General features: G+C 31.4%; 2 protein-coding genes across 11 annotated transcripts in view; both read right to left on the bottom strand.

Annotated features, from left to right (window-relative positions):
• Positions 1-996: 996 nt before the first annotated feature.
• Positions 997-6,074, bottom strand: LOC141447030 (dnaJ homolog subfamily C member 17). The gene is made up of 7 exons (XM_074114175.1): positions 5,833-6,074; positions 5,631-5,759; positions 5,386-5,544; positions 5,096-5,308; positions 3,673-3,753; positions 1,871-2,089; positions 997-1,182 (listed from the first exon to the last, which is right to left on the bottom strand). Exons 1-7 carry the CDS (start codon positions 5,899-5,901, stop codon positions 1,096-1,098), a joined length of 957 nt encoding a protein of 318 aa, XP_073970276.1. The 5' UTR covers positions 5,902-6,074; the 3' UTR covers positions 997-1,095.
• A 1,920-nt stretch (positions 6,075-7,994) lies between these two features.
• The window catches only part of Ino80 (chromatin-remodeling ATPase INO80), a 28,050-nt gene continuing 13,767 nt past the window's right edge, over positions 7,995-22,277 (bottom strand). The window contains exons 18-33 of one of the 10 annotated variants that reach the window (XR_012453830.1): positions 21,680-21,770; positions 21,413-21,596; positions 20,079-20,228; positions 18,182-18,401; positions 17,926-18,053; positions 17,681-17,775; positions 17,158-17,230; positions 15,953-16,111; positions 15,064-15,166; positions 14,624-14,718; positions 13,039-13,125; positions 12,769-12,895; positions 10,949-11,044; positions 8,930-9,132; positions 8,419-8,514; positions 7,995-8,266 (exon numbers count right to left, since the gene is read on the bottom strand). Coding sequence is in view for 7 of the 10 variants with exons in the window: in XM_074113386.1 (XP_073969487.1) it covers positions 8,497-8,514; positions 8,930-9,132; positions 10,949-11,044; positions 12,769-12,895; positions 13,039-13,125; positions 14,624-14,718; positions 15,064-15,166; positions 15,953-16,111; positions 17,158-17,230; positions 17,681-17,775; positions 17,926-18,053; positions 18,182-18,401; positions 20,079-20,228; positions 21,413-21,596; positions 21,680-21,770 (1,829 nt within the window). In the remaining 3 variants the exon portion in view is untranslated. Of the gene's footprint in view, positions 8,515-8,929; positions 9,133-10,948; positions 11,045-12,768; positions 12,896-13,038; positions 13,126-14,623; positions 14,719-15,063; positions 15,167-15,952; positions 16,112-17,157; positions 17,231-17,680; positions 17,776-17,925; positions 18,054-18,181; positions 18,402-20,078; positions 20,229-21,412; positions 21,597-21,679; positions 21,771-22,277 lie in introns of all 10 variants that reach the window. The other 9 variants (XR_012453831.1, XR_012453837.1, XM_074113386.1 and 6 more) reach the window with 9 other exon arrangements.

The following is a 22,277-nucleotide window of genomic DNA, read 5'->3' as shown; positions in this document are numbered from 1 at the left end:
TGTAAGAAAAAATTGTTTCGAGTAAAGTACGAGCTTCCCCCCCCTGTCCACGACACCTAATTGGTAGTTGGACGTTAAGCCCTTCCTGAAAAAATAGGCGATTATTTTATTTAATTGTAAATAATTATATGTACGTCCAAATTTTTAAAGAAGTTGGTAGGCATGTGTAACTAGAGAAGGGACGAAGATATGTATCGTCAGTCAGTTACGAAGGTAACTAGTTGCTATTGGATTATGAAGTACTAGTAGTGCGTACTGCGAAGTGCGCAGAACTTATGTTAACGGCAAGTCAGTTGCAAGCCTTTATTATTGTTGAGACTGATAACATTTTAAGTGTGCTGTAAGTAAATTGCCGTTTCATTAGTTTTTACCCCAAAAAGATCGCTCGCCTAATATTCTCCCATGGCGTCAAATGTGAGGTATCACATACAACATGTATCTAAAATTATTAATATCCAACCACGAAGTTAAATATGTAGGTTTTCTAGAATTGTGAAACATTACTAAAAATTTTCAGAAAGATTTGATAGTAAAAAAGGCATAACATTATACAAATTTTAATGGTTTTGTGGAAAGTAATTAGTAGGTAGAAGCTTTTCGAGGAGGAACATATTGATGCATCTTTCTATGTCTCAAACCTTATCTTAAACACTTGTCTTAACACACCATAAGTGGTTGCATATTAAAAAGAAATAGTGTAAGTTTCACGAAACTCTAGCACAACACCACATGAAATTGGAAAGAAAGTAGCCTTATGAGACTGAATTATGCCAGTCTTACGCGGAATGACAAGGTTTGATTGCTTACCAGAAGCCCATCACTGGACTGTGCCATTCGCGCTGATCAAGTCGATAGCCAGACATTAGTACTCAATGGAAATTATGGTAATTGCATTGGTCTGAAATTGTTTGATTAAGAAATAAAGTTAATTACATGGGATACGATAATTTTAAATCAATAAAAAGCTAACATTTTTAAATCAGCATGTTGATAATCTGGAGTGTAAATAAAAATACTTTATTTTCATGAAACATGTTTCTAACTATTAAAATTTCAGTATAAATTATTTTTCCTAAAAACAAACGATCTTAACATCTAAGTTGGGTTTGGATTTTTTTTTCTGTCCTCTGCTTCTCTGAGCTTAGCAAAAACGAAAGCCTCAAAATCACTTTCATCTCCTCCCTAAAAAATATCGTAAATGTTATTGCAGCATACCACATTAATAATAATAACAATTATAATACTTTACTTAAAAAAGAAACTACATCATTTTAAAAAAACAAGTATATTCAGGTTAAATTCTTGGAGAAGGAGACCGTAACCTTGTCCGATGTTCCGAAATTAAAACTCTATACAACAAAAACTGTTCGGATACTACTACACGATTTACAGACTCCATTAGACGAGACTTATTAATGACATTTGGAAGTTGCAGAAGCTGTTCGGGGCCATTAGGAGGGTCAACGAAAGAGCAGTAAAAATCATATTGGTAATACCTGGTGGGAGTGAGCCAATGTTTAAAGTTAAACCAATAAACTTTATTTCTGATAACCTGAAGGGCAACAATTTTAGATAGACGGTGATCAGGTAAAGGTAGGACTTTATTTAAATATTTTAAATGCAATTGAAGGGTATAGGATTCTAAAGGCGGCAACTCAGTCTCAATTTCTTTATAAAATTTTTGAAATTTTTTTAAGATGTCATAAGATTGGAAAGCCCAAACTTGGGAACAAAAGCAGACAACTGCGCGTGAAACACTGTTAAAAATCTTTTTGCTGGTTTACTTTTTAACTGAACAATAAATGACTTACACAAAATACTTTTCGGAAAAAGAAATAAAATATTTGGGAATCTTTATTTCAATACTTACAAATTTAACATTTCTTTCTTCCCTGGTATTGTAAACTGTATTTTTTGGAGAAAAGGTAGGATTTGATTCGTTACATTTAGCATAATGTACTTCATTATGAACATTATTATCTTTGATATCAGTTGTTCCACAAGATCTCAATGGAGGTGGCTCACCATTCAACCAACTTAGTTTTAATGGATTTTCAGGATATCCTTTTTCGAGATTGTATGCTTTGAGCTAAAAATTAAAAAAAAAAGAAGAGTCTTTTAAAGTTAATAAAGAAGAATATAATTACTTCAAAGAATTTTTCGTGAGTTACCAAAAAAATTGTATATGTTAATAAAAACATAATAGAGTTTAGGTAACAATCTTAAGCTGAATTAGTGCTCTATTTTCGTTTCTACAGCGAGGAGGCAATAACTTAGGAAGCTATGGCTACATCAGGGATATTGGGGGAAAAGATAATAAAGAGGTAAGAACAATTTGTAAAAATATTGACATCAAAGCGCTATTTTCGGTACTTGAACATACCAGGATAGAAAACATCATGAAGGTGACTAGCTATAAGGTATAAGGCAGTTTGTTCTGAACCAGTGTTTGCCGTCTCAGGGCAATTTTGTTACAGAGTAATTGAAAAGTGAAGAATAAAGGAAGTACCGCTAATGATCACGCCAAACGATGCGCCAATAAAATAAATAAATCAAAAATAAAGGAAGTGGAGAGATAGGCGTATGTTCCGGGTTTGGGTCCATTATGTGACCTACGAATTGTAACCCAATATTTGATATACAAAAATAATATTCCCCCTTATTCTAAAGTAAGAAACTTATTAATACAGAATATAATGATGATAATTTGAGTCAGATGTGTTGAGAGTTGAGTGGACTGTTCACATCCACTAGTTATGTGATGCTGAGAGACATGACACATATGATAGGACAGGATGTGATAGAAACTTTACGTTATAGTAACAGATTACTGCGATAATTCACAGATCTACACAACGTGTGCATACTTAAAAATTTTAATCGACTTCACGCCTTCAGAAACAGGATATCAAACCTGAATAAACGACTGATATCTCCATAACAGGAATGGTAGTGGACGCACTTTTACAACCGTACTATAAGTGCAAAGGCGAAAGTGTGTGAAAGTTGAGTGAAGTATATTGAGAGATATATAAGCTGCTGATACAATCGTGTATGAAAATAGTGCTTTTATTAATTTCCAACAGAACATCTTTAGGTGACGCCTTCAAAACTTCAGGGAAGATCAAACCACTTGATAATGGGGTCCAATATATAGATTTCAGCTGGGTCCCGAGATCGGAAGAGTAGTAACTGGTAAACCATAATAGTAAACTGGTAGTAAATTTCATTTAACTACCACAAATGTCGATAAGGACAGCCTTCTATGTTCACTGATTACAAGGGGAATAGAACTAAGTCTAGTACAACTCTTGTTATCTTGTCATTGCAAATACGTACAATATTAATCCTTAAGTCAACTCCCACCTCCCTGCGAAATTCCCAATCACAAGATTCATGGACAGTACTGACATAATATTCTGTGTTAGAGACTGTATTAGCGATATAACGCTAAGTAGTAAACTTCTTTGCGTAATGCTTCTTTCGGCAGAGGGCGGCCTATTTCTGCCATCGGGCATTGAAGGAAAAAATATGGCGGTGATAAGTGTACTCTAATTTATTATTCAATAAAAATTCCGTCTTAAAATTAAAAAACAAAAATTGCTAATTGATAAATTCATAATTCCTATGTTAAATTAGGTTTTAAAACAAATACAGGAAGCAATTACTTACTGCTGATTCACCTGTCTCAAATTCTATCAAGGCACTTCCTCCTTTGTTTTTGGAAACAATTAGAACTGCAATATTGCCATACTAAAAAAAAAGAAAAAAAATCTAATTAATGCTAAACACATTACATTTATAGATTTACTCATTACAAAAAATTAAATTTCTTCCATTTATTTACACTCTAAATATTTAGTTGCCTTAGATTCTTAAGTCACTCTTTTAATTTTAGTTATTAAATTTTGGATCATATCTAGTTCTCAAACCATGTTTATATTAATTTATTTATGTTTATTTAGTTATTTATTTAGTTTATTTAATTCATTTTGAACAATCTTTTCCGTAAAGACAGTCAACGAAATAATCTCCAAAATCAATATATAACTAACTTCAGTTCACTTTCCTTACATTCTTTGCGGGAGCAAGACATTTCTTATATGCTACGCGAACGTTTTTAAGGACTGAATACACTTTCTTGAAGTTGGTGTTGCCTAAAAACAAAATATTATCTTTTTTGGGGACGAATATTCATTAAAAATGAAAGTTCATTCATTCTTCAATAACCATCTCAAACAGCTTGTTCTCTCTGAGTTCTATACTGTTTCAATATTAGATCTAAATTTAGTTGTTTTTTGTGTCATCTGGCAACGCTATGCTAGTCGATTTAAGATATCGACAAAATTTTAAAATCGTAAATTTTTCTCAAACCAAAAACCTATTTTTACTATTCACTATTAAAGTAACTAATCAGTACTTCAACAAACCAGATACAGAATATGTCATCGTCCGATCTTCATAATAGGAATCACTTTAACTTAAATCATGATGGTTTTAGAGAGCTGATTGGAAGAAGGAATACGAACAATAAAAAAAAACTTAGTAGACCTGTAGATGAGTTAAAAAAAAGAAGAGATTTGTGATTAAATTGACAATGAAAACAATAATGAGAAACAGCAATGTTTGAAAATGTAAATTTATCCGTCAATATTAATGTTAGAGATGGGAGTTGCTCTTTGGTTAGTGTACTGGATTTACACACGGAGATCACAAATCAAGAAGAGTACATCTCGAGGTTCATAGCTTGATAACTTACATCATGGACACGGATAGATAAGAGGTACGCAAAATTTTTAATAGCTCAGAGAACAGAATTTAGAATCTATGACTTAGCGAGAAAGCATCCTCAAATTAATTCATATACAATAAGGCAACAACATGTGAGGTTATACGTGCCCTAAACATTCTCAGGTACTTTGAACTGAATTGTATTAAGCTTAACTATTGTTCATTATAGTGACTCAGTGAATTTCACATCAACTATTCTTAAGTAGTGGTCCTATAATTATAAACTGAAAAAGGAATGAATTCATTATAAGCAATAAATAAATTTTGGTTTCTTAAATTGTATAAGTATTGAGAACTTGCGTACTTTAGAAAAAAGCTGAATTAGCTTTTCATTGTCATAACCGTTGCACGAATCATTTTTCTTACTTTTCCATCTTATCTTGAGTCTGTAAATACTATCTTCTGCCTCTTTAGCTTTGGTCTTGAAAAGTGACTCATTATAAATCGTTTGTCGCAAAGATTCCATTTCCTCTTTTAGTTGTTGAGAACCTTCCTTCCTCAGTCTTTCAATTTCCTCCTGAATAGTCATTAAATATACTTATTAGCAAATGAATCACTCCCACAATGTGAGCATTTTTACTGCAAAATACTTACAGATAGTCTTTGCTCTTTGGTTCTACAACCACTTTTACCAAATTGTGCTAATCGTTCTTTAATTTCCAGATCTTCTTTCAATTTTTTGCACTTACTATCGAGTTGCTGATGACGGATTGCAGCAGCTTTCTTTGCATTATAATGCTTATCATAAGCAGTCTACAAAATTTATAGTTTTTGTTATAGAAAATCAAGCTGGTTTTTTAAAAAGACCATGTACAATGAGACTGATATTTTATACGTACCCTTTTAGATTTATCAAGAAGAAGTTCGAGAGCTTGCGAAAGTTGTAAAAACAGAGAAGCAGCTTGAGGATTATCAGGGTTTTTATCTGGATGGCATGTAAGAGCTTTTTTTCTGTAGGCTTTTTTAATCTAAAATGTTAAAAGTATGTGCTAAATATTTAAGAAAAATGTTAAATTAGTTTAGCTGGTAACATTTAAGTACCTTTCGCTCATCTGCAGTCAGAGGAATCCCAAATAATTCGTAAATATCAATATTCATTAAATCTTCCATATTAAAAAATTGAATAAAAAAACAGTTTGATTTTGTATTCAATATTAACTGTAATCATAAATAGTGAACCATGCATTTGTTTACATTTAAATCTTAAGAACTATAACGTTTCATAACATTTTCATCTTTCCACTATAACCTCTTATCATATTCACACTCACTACGGATGAGCTATCAGGGCTATACGAGCAGACTCGGTCCACCGGAACGAATCCAATATTGGAACGATTTGATTCAAATCCATATTTTAAAAAAAAGTGATTCCGCCCAAAAAACTAAGGGAAATTAAAATGAAAATAATTAATACTGTAGTTACTTAGATGTTAACTGAAATACAATTTTTAACTGTCTTGAGGCTATCACTTAGGAGTCACTACATATTCGAAATTTGTAAAATCAATCCAGACTAGAATTAAAAACCTGGCAATCTTAAAATACTCATGCTTGGAGGGGGCATAAGTTCCAACATTTTATAGAAGACTGTCAATAATTACGAAATAATTACATTTTTATTAACTTCTTTATTTATTTAGTTTATTTCTTAACACTATGTGTAAAGTTTTATGTTAGGTACGTTACTACAGTGTGTTAGTTTGTACATAAAATAAAGTAAACAAAATTATTTGTCAAGTATCAATAAATCAAAGCATTATAAATTATTTTAAATTAACAAAAAGTAACCGCTCACGTGACATTACGCAATGAAGAACATTTATTAGAAACGAATTAGCTGACTCAATACAATCAGCAAAGGGCTCGGAACGATTAAACTACTCCGGTTCCAATACCGACATTTTCATTGGTTAAATCACCTGGAATCAGTGGAGTCCGGAACGATTTGAGTCCTTTCGAGATCAGACTGATCCTTTTGTCCGTTCACCGACTCTAGCCAATAAAAATGAACGCTATCAACTCCATTGCTTGGTAACCAGGACTGATTCCACCGGCACACATTGTCATCCTGCATTTGTATTTGGGATAATGGGGTGTGCTCTGTGGATAGGTGCTGTGGGGTTCATGTATACTTATTTTTGTGCTTCATTGTTAGGTATAACAAAGGTGGCTGCTTTTATAGCGATTTAGATTTGCTGTTGGAATTGTGTTGTCGGGTCGTTCTTAACCTCTGCCTGTTTGTTCTTGTTGAAGCCGATCGTTTTGTTAACGTACTCTGAATGTTACCGTAGAGTTGGCTTTGTCCGCTAGAATTAATGCGTAATTATTATATTTTTTTTCTGTCTTAGGTTACTTGCTGTTTCTAGTTCCTAATTGTCTGTTTAATTCTGGGTTTTCAGTTTTGTATGTCCGTATGTATTTTTCAGATATCAGCCGCTGAGTGTCGTGCATATTCTTGTTTTTCATGCTGTAATACTGCTGCCATTCCTGTTTCGATCATTAAGTCACTGTTTTTGATGTGGATTATTTTTGGGATTATATTTAAGCTTAAGTATCCATTATTTCAGCTTCAAATGAGTCCCTTTGGCAAATTCATAGTAAATTACTGAAAAACCTTACTTTAAAAGGGCATTTCAGATGTATTTTTTTCTTCCTTCTCGTATGTTTTCATTAGAAATTTAATAATCAAACACAGGTAGTGAAACCTTAAAATATCTAAATGGAAGTTTAGAAAACCTTATTTAACCCCTCGTAAAATGATGCTCCTACGTAGGTCTACTGAGTCACCGAAATGATTAAATATGATATGTGATATTTAATGTAATTCTGGTAACTTACCTGGATATCACTTCCATTTAAAAATTGATATTAGAATTGATTTTATTATCTACATTAATGGCCCTTATAAAGAATTATTCAGTCAAATGATTAATTTTATTTGACTAAGTGGTAAGCTCTAACAAATCATGATGCGATAAAATTCAAAATTTTAGTTGCTTTAATTTTTCAGGCATAAATTCGTCTGTGTTTAAATGAAATATCATCATATATGAAGCAAAATGTATCACCAGTTGGTTTTAAAATGATTATATAAAATGATATATGTATATGTTGTTATATATTTTTTTTAAAAATATTTTTCAGCTTCTTGTATTAATACCTAGTGGTTTGGTGTATAAAATCTAAATGAAACAAAAGAAAACGTTGAGATAAAAGTTTTATGTAGATTTGAAAACATTTGTGTAAAATTTCTATGTCCCAAAGATAAGATAATTTAAAAATGACAGAAACAAATTATTACAGTACGTTCACACACAATTTGCAGACTTGGGTATTTAACAAATTATAATTTTTGAATCAACTTTGAAAAAATATTGAAAATCACTAAATAAGGATTAGCTAAAACATATTAAGATTTCTTTTTTCCCGTACACACTCTTCATAATATTGTCGAGGTAAATACTGTTTTTGGCTGTAAAAATTAAAAATGCGTTATAATTTACTTAATAAATATTAAAATAAATTTACATTTTTCAAAATTCATATTTAAGTATTTACATTATTTACAGACATATTGAATGGAAAGTTTATGTATATAGAACAATAAATCAAAAAAATGATTACATGCTTTTTAAAATTGGTCGCAAGTTTTGCAGAGTAATGTGCACAAAAGAACCAAACAGAAAGTGGACGGAATGCTGACTAGCAATTATTCTGAGACTGCAACAAATTAGAATTCCATTTATTAATAATCCATATAATATTACAAGATACATGAGATTTAGGTACTTTTCAGCTAACAAACGAAATGTTTCAAAACTATCAAATTTGACAAATCAAAGAAACTTTCGGCCCCGGCGCCAAAGGAGATGTTAAGGAAAGGATAAAATTTGATATTGGTTTTTGAATTTAATTTTACCTTTAGCTAATATATTCAAGTTAAATTTGACTTCGTAATTATATTTGTGTAAAATAAATTAAAATTCAGATAACTTTTATAGTTCATTTGAAAAAGAACATTGATTATTTTCATGCATTCGAGAATTTTAACTGTCGATTACATCGATCTCGAAGCAAATTAACTGGTTATTTAGTTGCATCAAAAGTAACTTACCAAAAAGGAGAGGTGACTTACCTGATTTAATAAGCAGGACGCACTGGCAGCTCTAATTGGTACAGGTAAGTGTTTTTTAGAAGATCCTCTATTAGGATGTGATGTTCCTCTTGATGAAGAAAGCCTACCCATAATTCCCCTACCGCCTTGATTGCTAGGACCAACTGGCTTCAGTCTCGGTCGACCAGGTCCACGTTTTAGATTACTACTGCCTCCGAGAGCTACTTAGTAAATAAAATAAAAAAGACCATCAAAACAAATTTATTGTAACAACTGCATAGATAAATTAGTAATTTATTGAAATAATGTTTCCTAGAAGTTAGACACATAACTTTAAAGATAACTTTAAATCTGGAAAGTGTTTATATTTAACAAGCAAAATCAGTCACAATAAAAATAAAACTTTCTTTAAAAATAATAATAATAATGAATGAGTAATGACAATAACAATGTAAGGTTTTCTTCGCTTTAGGATTAAGGAATCCTCTATAAAATAAAAAAATAATAAAATAAAATTCAGAAAGCATTAAGAAAAGCTACACATTTTTTGCCAAATGTATTTTTAAAGAAAAGTTGCTCATTTAATTTTAAAAAAAGAAAATTTAAATAGAGCAAGCATTAATAGAAAAACTACTAGGCAATCTAGTGATTTATAAAAGCATTTAGATTTGTGAACAAATTTGTTTTAACTTTCTTGGTCGGGCAAAGTTAAAAGTTCTAAGCCGAGCACAGACATGGAGTTACTTATATTGAAATTTTGTTTTTGCAGGATAATAAAAAACATACGTTACTAGAAATAAAACGTTGCTGGTAAACTTGTTCTCTGGAATAGTTTACTTTATACGGCTTTTTAAAGTAGAAGTATTGCATGCGTTGCTAGAACATCGTGCCTTCATAAAGTTCTTCTATATGAACGTTTTTTTCGCTTATAGAAATTCATCCAAAGTTAATGAGGTAATGAGTGTCTCCTCAATTTTAATAGGTAAAAGTGACCATATGATGAAATTTCCAAAGGACCATGGAGTTTTTTCTTATTTCTCTTGAGAAAGAAAACCGCAGATAAAAATGTAAAAAATCCACAATACTCTTAAATGACCGGTGATTAAGGGTTTGGAGAGCTGCGGCATGTTAGAAGAAAAGTACAGTGGCGTTTTTCTTTTACTTGAAAAAAGGTAATGAAGTGTTTTCTGGATGCAACAGAGACTCCTTTCATTAGTAAAGTTAATATGACTATATGACGCAAGTCTTTTGGACTGACTAGTTTAAAAAATCATATAGAGGCCTAGATTACAAAAAAAAAGAAGAAGAAGATTTTTACCCTCTAGTGATTAATAACATTTTTACCATACAGACATTGTTTTACCTATTCCCAAATCTAAAAATAATTTACGGATTGAAACTTTCCTAGTAAAGAAGAGGTGTCAACAGCAAAACCATAAATAGATACTTCACTCACGTTCCAAGGATGAAATGTATTCAATGAAAAGAGATTAGGCAAAGTGATTGAACTAAAAAAAGTCTAAATAGAAAAAATATTGCAGTTTTTTACTAAAACACAAAAACTGTATTTTACTGGCAGGCCGAAAACTTTTCACTTTACCCTCGTAGTTCGAATATTTATCATGTTGAATAGGTATGATTTTAAAATATAATGACAACATGCAAGTGAGTTTGTAAATATGATAAATAGGCAAAAAAGAGAAGTTCTAACAGTTAATTCAAAATTTTAAACTATTACTCTATTTATGCTCTCGGTACATGCAAATAAGATATTTTACTAAAATTATATCGTCATCTTACTGACCCAACAGCACCACTACTAGCTTCTTCTTTCTACTAAAATATTACATATGTTAATTTACGTACCTACATCTTAAGTATTTTAACACACAACTGAATGTGAACTAAATCTTTTATATATGACCGATCTCGTATTTAAATCTCCTAAGTTCTTTGCAAATTATTTCTAAACACGAATATTGCACATCTAATAAAAAGCATGCGGGTACCACCAACACCTACGCTATAAAGTGCACTGACCGATTGGAGGCATAGATATAGGTGGTCTGCTGAGACCGGAGGCCCTGACACCTGCGTTCCGAGGGGGGCGGCCTCTTTTAGCCCTGGCTCTTTCTGCTGAACAGTAAAAGGACATACATTCTTATTACCGGAAATGTACCAACAGTGGTCGAAATTGAATTAACATGTCATTTTATACACAAGATAAGAAACATGAAATAAGGAGGGGGTTCTTAGTCTGACATTTTTTTTTGTTCAATTTTGAAAATTTCCTTAGATGAAAATGGAAAAATGAAGTCCGTTGTATTACATCCTCTTTACTTTCATATAGACAAATTAAAGCCACTGTTAACTGTTCGCAAAAGTACGCAGCGAAAACAGATGATAAAAAAAAATTGTTAAACCAGAAACTCTCATCAAACAAAAACCGGTAAACATTAAGAAATTCTTAATAATTAAGATTTTTTTTTTCGGAAATCCATAATTAGAAATACTACTTTTTTTTGTATATAATTCAGGCAACTTAGGGAAAATTGGAAAAAAATCTTTTACAGCTTTCTTTTGATTCACTTATGACAATTTAACATTTTTGTAATGTTAAAGGAAAAGATTGTGCTATTCGGCAGCTAAGTCAAGTAGGAAGAGTTATCATTAATTTTCCCTAATAAGACAAAATTAACACTTCTTTATCTCTCTCTCCCTAAAAAAAAAAAACAAAAAAAATCATTCCAAGAAAAAATAAAATGCCTCATAAATTAAAACTAGAAACAAAATATCGCTTGAATAAAATAACCACTATCACAAAAAACTAAAAGGCCTTTTCTTAAACCACACTCTTATCACTGTACTTATTTCTAAAATTATACATACGGAAATAGTTTCAAAAAGTTCTCTACACTTACACGCACTTGCCTGATATATCTATATAAAATATAGAATCTTTTCATATACATTTTACATCATTTTTTTAAATATATTAATTACAATTCTGAAGCAGGAATCGCGATAGACTAAGCTCCTCGCGTGTTAATTCCAAAAGCTTTATTCTGCACTTATCAAGTGTTTCAAGGTTAGAGACTGAGCAAGGTCCCATTTAAAATCTTATTGCAATAAATCATAAAAAACAATTTCGACATTCAATTTTGAAATTTTTTAAGTGAGTTCAGCCCATTGCAGATATTTGAGAGATGCAGTCCTTTCTTACCAATGTTATCGTCATAACGAAATAGAAACGTATATTTTCTTTTAAAAGTAATTTGAAGATGAGTTTAAAAACCATTAAATCTTGTGGTAGCCAATATATCGTATATAACTATTTGGTTTCAGTCATACTTAATTTTTCACTTTGTTAAGCGAGGAGAGATCATAATGAGCTTCGGCAAGGTCTCGCAACATCCGCAATACAACTCAGATGACTAACAATTTTAGTTGTAGAAAATTCACTGTCATCAACAATGGACTCTCAAACAAACACTATTTGGTTCATGTTCTCCATGATTGCACTATCTGTGACTTTTATCACCGTGTTGCATTACAAGGGATGTTTAAGCTAGTCTTCGTCACTTTATAGTTTACTTGATGGTGAACATCTGTGTAACTTTTTCTAACCTATATTATATCAATATAAGAGGATCGATTTACAATTGAAGAATTTAGTTACAATTTTTTTAAAAATTATTATTTCATATTATATTTTCTCTAATCATTAGTAGTTTGCAAGATTTGACACATTGCATTTTACCCTGCAATGCAATGCGGTTAATAAATAATAATTTCCTACGCGAGTCAAAGTTAAAACAACAAAACAAACAACTACAAAAAATAAAAAAAACAAACTATACCTGGATGTTGTGAATGTCTAGGAACAGTAGAGGGCTCTGAAGGCTGAGATTCTTTGCTGCTCACTGTACTAGGGCTGCTATGTTGTTCTTCATTCCCCTCACCAAAACCTGCTGATTGGGATCCATCCTAAACATCAGAAATGAATGATTTTTCTCTTAATATAAGTATTTGACCATACTTATGTGCTTACACTATAAATATTATTTGGCATTTTATTAACTGTAAGCCTATATTTTTACTTTCTTATATTGTGAAAATAACTTTCCAACCTCATTAGCTGACATATTTTCTGGCGTTACAACTCCCTGATAGACTTCTACTAATCCATCTTCGGTTTTCACATGTTTGACTGTATCCTGAAATATATAAACAAAATCAATGAGATCACAATTTTATCAATTTGAATATGTTAATTACTTATCTTAGATCTTTGCTACAGATTAGGCAAGTACCAATACAACATTGGTACATCTTTAAATGTTCGACAGAAAGTTTTTGAGGAGAGTTTTCGCGCATGGTAAAGGGAAAAATAGGGCATATTGTAATACCAGATAGGTAGAGAATAGATAGTGAGTGACGGCGAGGAGATAGACTAGTAAATATAATTAGTCTCGCCTATATTTTATTTTTTGGAATCGTGCTAAAAGTGAAGTAAGATTAGCCTCTGTGCACTATCTAGTTTCCCACTAAAACTGCAAGTGAAGTTACGCAAAAAAGAGCTTAATTGTTCCGTGAATGTGTAAGTTAAACAAGAGGTTCCCAAATTAGCAGAACATTAGTATCAAAACTGTCGAAAATGCTGTAAGGTCCGCAAAGCTGGATAATACAGTAGATTTAATCCGCATGTTTCTTGTGACCTTCACTAGTTTTGGATTTTCATCCATTATCAGAGGGAGATTTCCGTCTTTTTTCAAATACTGACGATGAATGAAAATTCGAAACCGGTGTAAGATACAATAAACATGCGTGTTTCGACGGATAAAATCACGATATCAAAATTGCCCTTTGATATTATTCTTTTTTAAACAAAAGTATTGAACAAGTTTAAAATAATTACTATTATGGAAGAAATAATGATAATAATGAAAAAATAAATTCTTAAAATATTTAAGAAAAAAACTATTTTAATCACTGAAGAAGTATTGGCAAAGGAAACCAAACTTTTAATCTAAAGAGAGACATAGGGAGGCAGAGGTGCTTTAACCAGGAAATGGTTTTCACTGAATGTCGGCTCCCTGATTTAGAGCTAGAATGAGTAAATAATCAGCTTTTTTAAATTATTTATCTTCTAGACTGACTTCCAGGGAAAAATGAAGCACCCAATTCGCCATTTGCGCTATTAAAGAACATCGATTGTGTGGTGCACGGATGAATCGAAGACCTCTGAGGGAACAGGAACATATGGATCGCAACGATAGATTACCTCGGCAGAAATCAGGGAATAATAATCTATCCAATAGACTGGTAGCCATTAAAGCGCTAGCGCACAATATGTTGTTTCTTCAAAAATGGTTTGGAAATGCCAGAAAAACAATGACCTGGACAAGAAAAATTAGGTCACCTTAATTTGGGTTGGCGTAGCAGGACTTCTACACCGTGGCAAATGCAGAGCCTCCATCCTCTCTTATAGCCCGACCTTACACTGGCTGCAAAGCAATCACCCAAGGAAGAATTGGGTACTTACCAAGAGTTGAAGGATATTCTCCCTGGAATCCTAGCAGATTATGTGATTTCACAGATATCTTAAGTTGTAGAAAGTAGGCGTAATTAATGAAACCAGTTAGAAATGATTAAGTTGCCTTAGTAAGGCTATTAAGCGAACAAATGAGTGCTGTAATCTCTAATCAATCTCACCTTGTAGCTGCCATGTTTTCTTTTTCGGTCTCTTTCTTTCTGTATATCTTGCCTGCTCTCTTCTAACATTCTCCTCTCAGCTTGTTTTTGACGATCTGTATAAATTATTTTTTATTAAAATTATATACATTGCCGTTTGAAATTACTTAGCTCAAGCTGACGGCTAAGCTTCATGATCGTACACAGCATGTGAACCGTGGCGGGGCTAATCATTAAAAATTAAAACTTTTAAGTTAAATCTTTGTATTTTGCCTAACGTTCAGTCAGTTTATAATTTTGTTAGAATAGATGTATATTGTTGCACCTCTCAGGTGAATAAAATAACAATGGTTTTCTGCAGTCCAGAGATGTCTGTACCACCTTAACTTGATACCTTGTAGTGAGACCCTGATATGCCTCAACAATTTTTTAGTGCTAATCAAGTAATTTCAAGTACTTACATTTCTGTTCAATTTCTGCGTCATCCAACAACAAAGATACTACTTCCTTAGGCTTCAGAGTGTCTGGCTTGAAGTTTCCACCACTAATAACCATTCTTTGGATCTATACAAAAAAAGATACTTAAAGTGAGATGATTTTTTGTAGTTAATTTTAACGAAACTAAAAACTTTCTAGGAACATTATTCGTCTAATTATTGATTTGAGAGTTAGCTCAGAAGTTTCTCTTTCGATCAAATGATTTTTAGCTTTAAACTCAGGATTAATTCTATTCATCTGATCATCTATACAAGTTTAAGAAGGACAGAATGGGCCGCTTGCTGTACTTTCGTTGAAGAGTAAACGATTATTCAATCCAGTCTCTGTGGTGTTAACCAACTGGAAAAGATATTAAAATTATTCATAATCATATCTGGGCTTCATTAGAGGTAACCTGTGCAGGCATAAATTTTTTAAGTAAATTAGAATTGTAGTGGAACATGACCTACGAAATGCTTTAGCACAGCAGATAATAAGCAGTTGCTCCATTAACATTATCTGTAGGTTCCCTAGTATTATAAAGGTATTGGTGGTAATTAGGGGTATGAGTGAAAGTGATTTGGAGGCCACATGGACTAAATGAAGACTATGGTGGATCGACGCCTTGAGAAGTCAACAAGCGAGACGAAATACATATACGAAACACAATATCAAAGGTAACCTAACGTATCTAGCAGAAATATACTCATGATTAAAATATATAATATATTCATTTTTTTACATATAATTCACATTCTTTGTATTCTTTTGCTTGCAATATAAAACCAATTTATTGGCTAAAATAGAGTGTATTGATTCTGAATTGTAGAAAGCAATTTATTTTTCCCTTAATCCAAATTAAGAAATCGTTACCTCACTCTTTTCTTGTGCTCTTTGCATTATTCGCTCTTCTATGGTACCTTTGCAAATCAGTCTGTAAACAGTCACCTGTTTCGTTTGTCCTAGTCTGTGGGCTCGATCCATCGCTTGCTGATCAACTGTTGGATTCCAATCACTATCATAGAAGATGACCTAAGGTAAAATACATTAATTAAAATATATAATAATTACAAAGAGTGACCGAAAGAAGCTGTAAGATCATTTTGCAGCATCGAAAGAGCAGATTAAATTTTTTAATACTCGGATCAAAATCCACGATATTTAAATGTGGCTATAATTTAATAAATATTTCAAATTTAATTTTACTTTAATATCGTATTAAATGCATATCCTCTAACGCACCTTCAACAAAATTATCCTACCATTTTCCTTTCATGTACTTAAAATCTTCTCTAACAGAAGAAACAATCCACCATTTTTTTCTCAATAACTTCCAAGCTTCGAGGGATCATTTTCCATATATGCCTCCGACCGCTATCTCTTGTGATCCTTGCAGACGTTATTTTCTGGTTTTTACTATTTTTTTTAAATTTTCTCTGTATTGTTATTTTTACACGAAGATTAATAAAAAAATGTGTACTTGTTGCTTTACCATCATACTAGGTTTTTGGGGTGGTCCCAAAAACCTTTGCTTTGGGCAACTAGTACTGTTATTAAAGATTTAATCCCTTAAATACATAATAAAAGCTATCCTTGTTACTTGTCTATTCTTTAGTAATTTCTTCATTTCCCTTCCCTTATAAACAACAGAACGCCTTCCGTATTTGCCTCGAAAAATATATTTATTTTCAAATCTTTCCCTCCTCAATTTAACTTTTCCTCTACATTACTTCCGACATAAAAAAAATTGACACCTATACTGTTATTAATTTTTCAATTCCTTCTGAAGATTACGTTTTTCTTTTTATCTACTTTAATCATCTTAATGATTACTTCAGGTTCGATAGCTAACATTTATCTATTTCAATCTTCTGTAACTATTTTGGGAATGAATGAATTCCATAGTATGGTGAAAAGCCAATGCAATGCAAAAAAAAAAAACCTTGTTGATTATCCAAATCTGAAAAGTTTCTTCATAAAAATTTTGAGTTTTTATAAAATTAATATGACCAAAAAAAAGCAATAATTACAAAATTAAATAATTGTTAAAAATGGCTAAGTATTTTTCTAAAATATACCGTGTCTGCAGCAGTAAGATTAATGCCAAGTCCTCCCGCTCTTGTGCTTAGCAAGAAGACAAAAATATCTGCCCTGAAAAAAGTATGACTGTTAGTTCTCTTAAAATGTAAGCACATATAAAATTATGCATAATTATTTTCATATTTAAAGCGGTTATCATCTAGAGGTTATTGGAAAGCTGTAAGAAGCGCCTAGGAAGAGAAAATCTAAGGGCCAGCAGCTGGATTCGAACCCGCGATCTCCGTGTTGGAATCAAATATTCGCTAACCAATCAGCAAGTCCCCTCCCTTGCTGATTTCATTATTATTTTGATAATAGGATAATAATGTTGAATAAGTTTTTTTAATATTTTTATTAGTAATTTCAATATTAGCTATTCAAATAAATGCAATGAAAAAATTGTGAACAGGCCAAGAATTACTGTATTAATTTTAAAAGCAAAATAGTTTTTTTGCATCATCCTAACAATTTCAGTTTTATTATCTCATTATGGTCCCCAGCAAAGACTAATGTATTATGCACCTTGTTTGGAAATCTGCAACCATATCTCTTCTATCGGATATTTTTGATGAACCATCCAATCTCATGTAAGTATGTTTTCTAAACCACATGTACTCCTGTAATCAGACGTAAACAAACTATTTTACAACAATAAAAACAAACTTCACCTTCTTCACTCTTATTAAATCAGGTATAATTGTTCCATCATCCACTAATTATTTATACTTTCTTAGAATATTAACTTTATAAGAAACCATCCTTCCTACCTCTAATAAATCTATCATCCTAGTCATCTGAGAATATATCAACGCCCTATGCCCTTGTTGCTTCAGTCGACTTAACAGATTATCTAATACATATAATTTTCCAGCGTCGGTAACAAGCGTTTGTTTGTCTATACATATATAAAACAAAAAAAAACAAAAAAATAGTGAATAAATCTTGTTGAAGAAATAATCCATAATTATTAGACAAATTATTTATTACTACAGAAACAGATTATTGAAAATGAGACGTACTTACCAGGAACTGCTATATTAGCCCAGCCAAGCCGCGGAGAGGCTGCTGATAAACCACCAACGTTTTGAAACATGGGAGGCAAACTGAATGAACTTTCTTCCTTACTTCTTCCAAACCATACAATTTCATAACCTTCTTTATTCTCTAAAGAGACATGACGTGACCAATTCCATGCCCAACGGCGGCTACTACTGAACATTTCACGACTTTTTACTACTTCTACCTACAGACAAAAGAAACAGTCTCAAATTAAGTTAGGAAATAAGTTCACAAAACATTAAACAGAAGAAAGAAGAAGAGTTTTAGCCGAGATTCGAATGAACTTTTAAATTCGGCTACACGGCGTGGAATTAAACTTGTCTCAATATCATCACAAAACTAAATAACATGAATAACATTCGTTCTAAAATTCATAGTTTGAAAAAAATCGCTTGGCAGAAAATGAGAATTTTCTGAAGAATTTTTTCCATTCTAACATTAGAACACTATTTTGACGCACTATCTAGACATAAATGCTTAACGAATTTTGTTTGAATTGGTTTTTTACAAAAATTTCTGTTCTGGGTAGTGTAAGGATAGCCCTTGGTCTTGTTTTTGATTTGCTTTAAAACATAGAGCATATCTTCGTTTATAAATGAAATTTTTCTGCCTCGCATATTAAATAGTTTTCGAGAAAAACGATGCCAGAAATTGGCAACAAAGGCATTTGCAGAAATTGTTCTAGTTCATGTTACCTTTTTTGTAAAAAATATAGCGCCTAAACGCGTGAACCGATTTTCATTAATGAGATGTCATTCGATTCGGAATTTTAAGTAGACGGGCCTTTTGGGGGTTTCAATGATGTTCATTCTATGAGAGAGAAATCAGCCCCATCTATGTAAGGCCCCCACTAAAACTGCTACTATTATTAACTCTGTAACATAAATCTTTACCCGAATTTAATAATATTTGGCAGGATGAAGGATTAGAGCTTCCCTATATAACATTAAAGTGCCATCCAGTTCTTACATCTACTAACGAGAAGTACTGTAATAGTTTCAAATTATCAGAACAGAATTTCATTAATGAAATGAAAACTGGTATCTCAAATATCTCAAAGTGATGGTACACTTTATCAAACTTTCATTTATTTACTTATTTATTTACTATTTTCTCTCTCTTTCTCACTCTGTCAGTTTTCTGTACATTTTTATTTGGTATATATCGAACTCCTCTATAATGTTTGTAACTTATATACAGAATAAAATAAAATAATTAGGCACTGGACAGATACACCGGTAAAGTAATTAAAAACATAAACTAATTCTTTTAATAAAGTGATAAGATATTTATTTATTTTTTTTTTTAATTTCGATTTCTCTTATATCTAAATTCGAGTACAGAAAGTAAATTTAATAACATTATTAATTAGGATCTTAAATTAAATAAGTTATGAGTTTTTATTTAAATCCAATTGACAGTACTCTAGTTCTCTATTTACCCTAATTCTAAAATTGTTTTCTATTTCATTTCTTTTTCTACAATGCCTCGAGTAGAGTTTGTTTTTTAGTTTCATTGTTTACTTTAAGTTTAAATTAATTATTTTATACTATGTATTTTTAGTATAAATTTTTGTTATTTCCTTTCTTTTACTTTTAAGAAATGTATTTTTGATTTAAAGTTTAATCATGTATTCTGTGAACTCCTCTGTAACGGTTTGTACAAACTTAAATACAGATAATAATAATAAAAAGAAAATATAAAATATCTCAAAGTGAAGTTTGAAAAAAAAAGCAAGTTAATTATATATTGAGAATTAGTGAGTACAAAAGGAAGTAAAAGAAAGTGAGTGTTCGTACAAACTTTTATTAAAAGCTGTTTAAAAGATAAAAATATATTTCGAATAAAATGGGACAATTACCTTTAACAAAGATGTCTGTAAAAAGGAAGGTAGATAGACCTGTTGACACTCCAATACCTGAGGTTTCCTCGCAATATGAGGAAATTCTGGTAATAAAGAGGTATCATTTGAAGCCTCGCTAATTCTAGATGTAACAGCAGTTGACGGCTGCTGAAAAATATTTATTTCCTGATTTTACAAATTTCAGTTATTTGAATTTATACATACTTTTTTTTTAGAAACTCAGAAACCTATTTACAAAGCAGCTATTATTACAACCATCGTATTATAGTTGAAGAAAACATTGTACTACTGAGGCATTTCTTTCTAGCCATCTACAAGCTTACAATTTACCAATATATATATAGTCCAACATTGAAATGGATGGAAGATTCAGGCCCTGACTAGACTCGATCTACTTGTTCATAGAATAGATTATTTTTTTCTTCTTCAATATTTAACATTTTTTACAAAAGCACCAAGTCTTGATTCGACTAATAAAGGTGATAATAAGAAAAATGATTTAAATTAATGTTTGTTACAAGCCAAGCATCAATTTAAGAGGACTAAGTGGACTTGTAAGATTGTAAGGAAACTAATTCCTAAATTTAAATTCTTCCTCACAGAGAGAGAGGAGAACTTTTTATTCTTGAGCTAAGAAATAGCGGAATGTTCAATCTTCTTTCAGACTCTTATTCAACCATACAGTGTAGGCATTAGTTTTAATTCTGTAAATGTTTTAATGAGGCAATCGGCCATTCATCATACCTAGTACATCGCACTACTTAATAATTTAACTACCTTTTAATTTTTTAAACTTGTTAAATACCAAACTATTTTTGAAAAAAGATATCAACATCTCAGTCCGCGACCTTTTCATAGCACTGCCTGTCTTTGAAAATGCTTGTGAAAGAAAAACATAGTGGTAAGCTACTGAGGCTCCTAGGAAGAGATAATCTCAGGGCAACCTTAGCTACCTTGAGTCTATTTTAATTTTTTTTAGAAATAGAAACGTAATTATTATTTTGATGTCCATTTAAGTTACATTTGAAAATAATTTTATTTTATTTTTTAATGCAGAAATTATTCACTTCAGTTGTTCTATAAGTAAACCTAATGAACTTGTTCAAAAACTAGTCCTCCAAAAAAAAAAAAAAAAAAAAAATCGTTTGCTATCATTATCACTTATACTTTTATTTCAAGGAGTTTTACTCTTGGTAATTTTAAATGCTGGTGAAAGCATTATAATTATTATGTTATTTTTATGTTCTAAAGCAGATTTATCCGATCCGATTGATCCGATTTATTATAATATTTCGGACAACAAAAATTGAATACACATTTTCGAACTTTACCACAGTTTTTTTTGATCGCAATATTCTATGTTCCAAAGTTTCCTGCATTGAATAAAGAATTTCAGTGTTATGTCCATAAATACAATTTACATGCGAAGTAAAAATTAGTTCTTTCTGGACAAGTTGGCGAACGTTGAAACCAGCTTTTACTAATCTATCAGTATTTTGCAAAGCATCCTTCCACCTGAAAATAAATAATTATTAATAACCCTCTTTCTCTCGATCTCTAGCAGCCCTTTATCGTACACTATTGTATCCATTACTAACCTACATAAAAGTCCTCCAAATACAATTCTGTATAATTGTGCAGGAGATATTTTTAGTATTCTTGAAAATGAAAATGTTGAAGATTTTTCACCTAAAAAAAAAGTTACAAAGCTAACAAGACACACATATGAACTTCTTTAAATAGAACTCATGGTTTATCTCAGCTGTATGCACTGTGAAAGTCTAGCAACTTCTTCAGGTATCAAGGCAAATCAGCCTAACATTCACGAATGAACTTTAAGGGAAACAGAACCCATTTTCTTGAAAATATCATTTCTCTTTCAAAAATTGAAGCGTGAGCGATCTTACATTCATTTAGTGCCAAGCGTACTCACCACCTGACATTCTCTTAATTTATAGGGTCTTATTACACTCATTCATGATTCAGATAAGCGCAATAGATATTTTAGGCCGTGAGAATGTCTTTATTGCCAAACCCTCTACTTTTTAGAATTTATACCTTTTAGTAAAGTTAATACATGTTTCTCTTGCTATAAAGGGGCCCACTTATGATTTAAATTTTATGCCTTTAACTAACTCTTGGTGGCTTTAATTGTAGATTCATAAATTCCTCTACAATCATAATGCGTTTAAGAAA

Source organism: Rhodnius prolixus, unplaced genomic scaffold (genome assembly GCF_049639745.1).
Source record: "Rhodnius prolixus isolate KJV_2025 unplaced genomic scaffold, Rpr scaffold_1, whole genome shotgun sequence".
Lineage (NCBI taxonomy): Eukaryota > Metazoa > Arthropoda > Insecta > Hemiptera > Reduviidae > Rhodnius > Rhodnius prolixus.
Note: the sequence above shows the minus strand (reverse complement) of the source record. Positions and strands in the feature narration are given on the sequence as shown.

What these genes read in the sequence shown, in the direction of transcription:
- LOC141447030 (XM_074114175.1), bottom strand. Translation starts at nt 5,901, where the DNA reads ATGGAAGATTTAATGAATATTGATATTTACGAATTATTTGGGATTCCT. An exon ending in CCAAAGAGCAAAGACTATCT is followed by an intron (nt 5,309 to 5,385) that starts GTAAGTATTTTG and finishes ATGACTATTCAG; the next exon opens with GAGGAAATTGAAAGACTGAG. An exon ending in TTGAGACAGGTGAATCAGCA is followed by an intron (nt 2,090 to 3,672) that starts GTAAGTAATTGC and finishes TTTAATTTTTAG; the next exon opens with CTCAAAGCATACAATCTCGA.